This window comes from Limulus polyphemus, unplaced genomic scaffold (assembly GCF_000517525.1).
Source record: "Limulus polyphemus unplaced genomic scaffold, Limulus_polyphemus-2.1.2 Scaffold2749, whole genome shotgun sequence".
Taxonomy (NCBI): domain Eukaryota; kingdom Metazoa; phylum Arthropoda; class Merostomata; order Xiphosura; family Limulidae; genus Limulus; species Limulus polyphemus.
The window spans coordinates 28,242-31,522 of NW_013668359.1; the positions used below are offsets into that span (position 1 = coordinate 28,242).

The following is a 3,281-nucleotide window of genomic DNA, read 5'->3' on the forward strand; positions in this document are numbered from 1 at the left end:
AAAATTTCTAGAAATTTTGTAATTGAATTCAATATGTATGTTGTTAAATAGTTATTTTAATTTTACTTTGAAATGTTTTGTTGAGATATTTTCATTCACACTTTATTTTTTCATAATACTGTTCTGAAAATACCCATTACTACAATAAAAATAAAGTTTAAATCTAGCAAAATTTTTTCTTCTAAAAAGTCCTGTTATACAGAAATATTTTCCCAGAGTAAATAAAAAAACTTCGATTGGGCATTTTTTTAAGGTTTTTCACATAAATATGACATAAAAACTACAACATAAAATATGTATTTTTTATATTAAATTACATTTTCTTAATATTTTATAGCAATCAAACGTAACAGTGTAAAGTTTTATAGAGGAATTTAGAGAGACTCTAAATAATAATAATAATTAAAATTACTTACAGCTATTTCTCGTTGTCCGTATTTTCTCATTTCGGTTTTATTTTTAAAATGCTTGTGACGCTTAAAAATATCTAATGCGAAGACAGAACTAACTGTTTTCTATTATCACGTTCTTATGGTTAAATTCAAAAGGAGTATGTATCAATTCTACTTTGTTTGTCCAGTTATTAGTCTTACTTGGAATTGGTAACATTCATCACCAATATTTGTATTTATTTGGCTATTAATTTTATCTTTGTTTATAATCAAGGATTACTAATCTCAATATCTAATGGTTTTTCTTCATAATCAATTTTCATTCTAATGGAAATAAGCATGCTTCTAAAATCGCTTGTTTTAATTAACAACTTATCAATTAACTATACAAATAACTTACAGAAATGCAGGATTCTGTAAATGCTAGAACTATTTAAGATAATGTCAATCAATACCTATACTTATAAAAATATCGAGTTATTTAGATGAATTTATCGTTTTCAGTTTTTGATGTATTTAATATTTGAATCCCAGAATATTGGTTTAGGTACATCTCATTTTAAAGGCGGATTTCTGAATGAATAATTTCCAAGTTAGAACTTCAAAATGATACAGTTTAATAATATGTGTAATTTTTAAATATTTCATTATTATGTTTTCAGCTTTATGTGGTTGTTAAAATGACAGTATTACCGGGCCTCCCATGTTATTCGATCTTTATTCTATTAAAGCACAATCGTAGAATTGTATTTATTTATTTCATTTTACTTATATTGAGTGTGGTAAGCTGGGTGAGCTTATTGCATGTTGAGGAAAAATTCAATTTTTCTTTGTCCTGATAGTTGGAATTTTCACTCTAGCCTAGGGTTTTGTTATATAGCTGGAAATGCAAACCAGTTGTAGTAACCTATTTTAAGTTAATTTTTATAATTATGTTTCATTAGAAGCAACTATCTTCCCACACCAGGGTGTAATGTACCTTGATGGTATGGTGACACAGGTAATAAATTACGTTTATAAAACAAAATATTACAAAACACATGTCGTAATCGAAGCCATGTAACGTTTTTTCCAAACACTTCATTATAAAGTGCATAGGTTTACGTTTTGTTTATTAAACAATGAACATAGGCCTAGCAATAGAACAGGATGTGTGATAAAATACAATTCTAACAAAATATTAGGCCTAAATATATATACTAGTGTATATTCTTATATATAAACCAATAATAAACAAACATGGACGGCCCCCTTTCTTAAATGTAACTAAATTCCTTTTATATAATAACTTAAGCATGATTTTGGTATATCACAATGGATTCTACAAAAATTCTCACAAGATTCTACGAGCTTTTTAGCCCAGAAAATTAACGAATCATTTCTTGTTTTTGTTTGTAGTTTAAACACATAGCTACACAATGGGCTATCTGTGCTGTGCCTACCACGGGAAGCGAAACCCACTGTGCCACTGTAAACTCTTATTGAACATTACTTATTCAGTCTTATCCAACTTTCACGTGCAAGCTTTCCTTTTTAATTGTAATATATTCTTTGTGTAACAATATGATTTCTTACCTATCTTCTACGAGCTGTGTACTAATAAGAACTGTCACATGCCCGATAAATCCTTATACGTGCTTAATTCATGGAAGAAACGGTCTTAGTTTCTTTTCAGAAGATAGTCGAAGTGTTGAACGAACATCAACAACAAATAGAACTTTGAAATACTCTTTGAAATTCACGGTCGTTTCATATATTCGTAATTACGAACCCAATATAGCTTACGAGATTTATTGATCAAACGTAAGGACAATTTTATTGTATTTCTTTGTATCGTAGTTGTATTTTTTGTTGCTAATATCGCTTCGATGTTTGAAACGATATTTTTGGCAAGAAAGATTTTATCTTTGATACATAGCTTTCTCTGATAAGTAAGTGTGTTACACAATGCTATATTTTCCGCTATGCTGATCCGCGAAATGAGTTTAAACTACGCGCACATCTCACACTTAGATGTGCTAAGAGATATTAGATGCTTGTAGTAATGCTTCAACATAAAATGTCTCGATGGTTTCACGCACAAAGCAGATTAGAACACGGTATCTGAAACGCTCTAGATAAACCCAATTAAGCTTCCCCCTTGACAGATCCAATACATATAAGGATTTTCTCAATAATGCCAATTTATCATAATCTTTCATCTTGCACTCGTGTCTGGTTGAAATAACCACACGAAACGACAGATTAAGCACTGTGTCACGTAAATGTGTGACACACCCAAAAATGAATCTCAACTAGAGTCACGCCACAACACATAATTTAGTACTTACCTTTCTTTTTGTCCTTCTTTGCGCTGACCTAAGGAAAACAAAATAAAATAAAATAAACTTGGTAAAATCTAGTATTAACATATTTAGCCCAGATGTTAGATACCATGAGTAAAACTGTTACTTCTATTTTACTGACGGTAATTTTCATTTACCTTCTATTACAATTGTGTAAATCAGAATTTCTGTTTGAATTTACGACACATTTATGGTCCTAATTTTGAACTACTGACTAGACAGAAGGCAGCTAGTTAGCAGCACCCAACCAAACAAGATAAGTCATCGATTGCCACTCTTATAACACATACAGCTTAAAATGCAAGGATTATTTTGTGGTATCGCACGGATTCGAACCCGGGTCTCCAGCACCGAAATCCATAGTTCTAAGACAAGGCTGAATTATTATTATTATCTTGTTATTTCAATGCAACACAATGGAAACTATAGCTACTTTAAACCCCACAAATGTGAAAGATATATGTTGTTTTTTGCTTGTTGTTAAGCATAATACTGTGGATAACCTGCAACGTGTTCACAGCGGAGATCGAATCCCGAATTTTCA

The 3,281-nt window shown here is 30.5% G+C and overlaps 1 protein-coding gene across 3 annotated transcripts in view; it reads right to left on the reverse strand.

Moving 5' to 3' along the window:
* Window positions 1-3,281, reverse strand: part of LOC106467809 (nephrin-like) — a 102,935-nt gene that overhangs the window by 5,314 nt on the left and 94,340 nt on the right. For 2 of the 3 annotated variants that reach the window (XM_022396005.1, XM_022396004.1), the window contains one exon: window positions 2,723-2,750. The exons of the other annotated variant lie outside the window; for it this stretch is intronic. In XM_022396005.1, coding sequence (XP_022251713.1) covers window positions 2,723-2,750 — 28 coding nt within the window. The remainder of the gene's footprint in view (window positions 1-2,722; window positions 2,751-3,281) is intronic. 3 annotated transcript variants of the gene reach the window in all.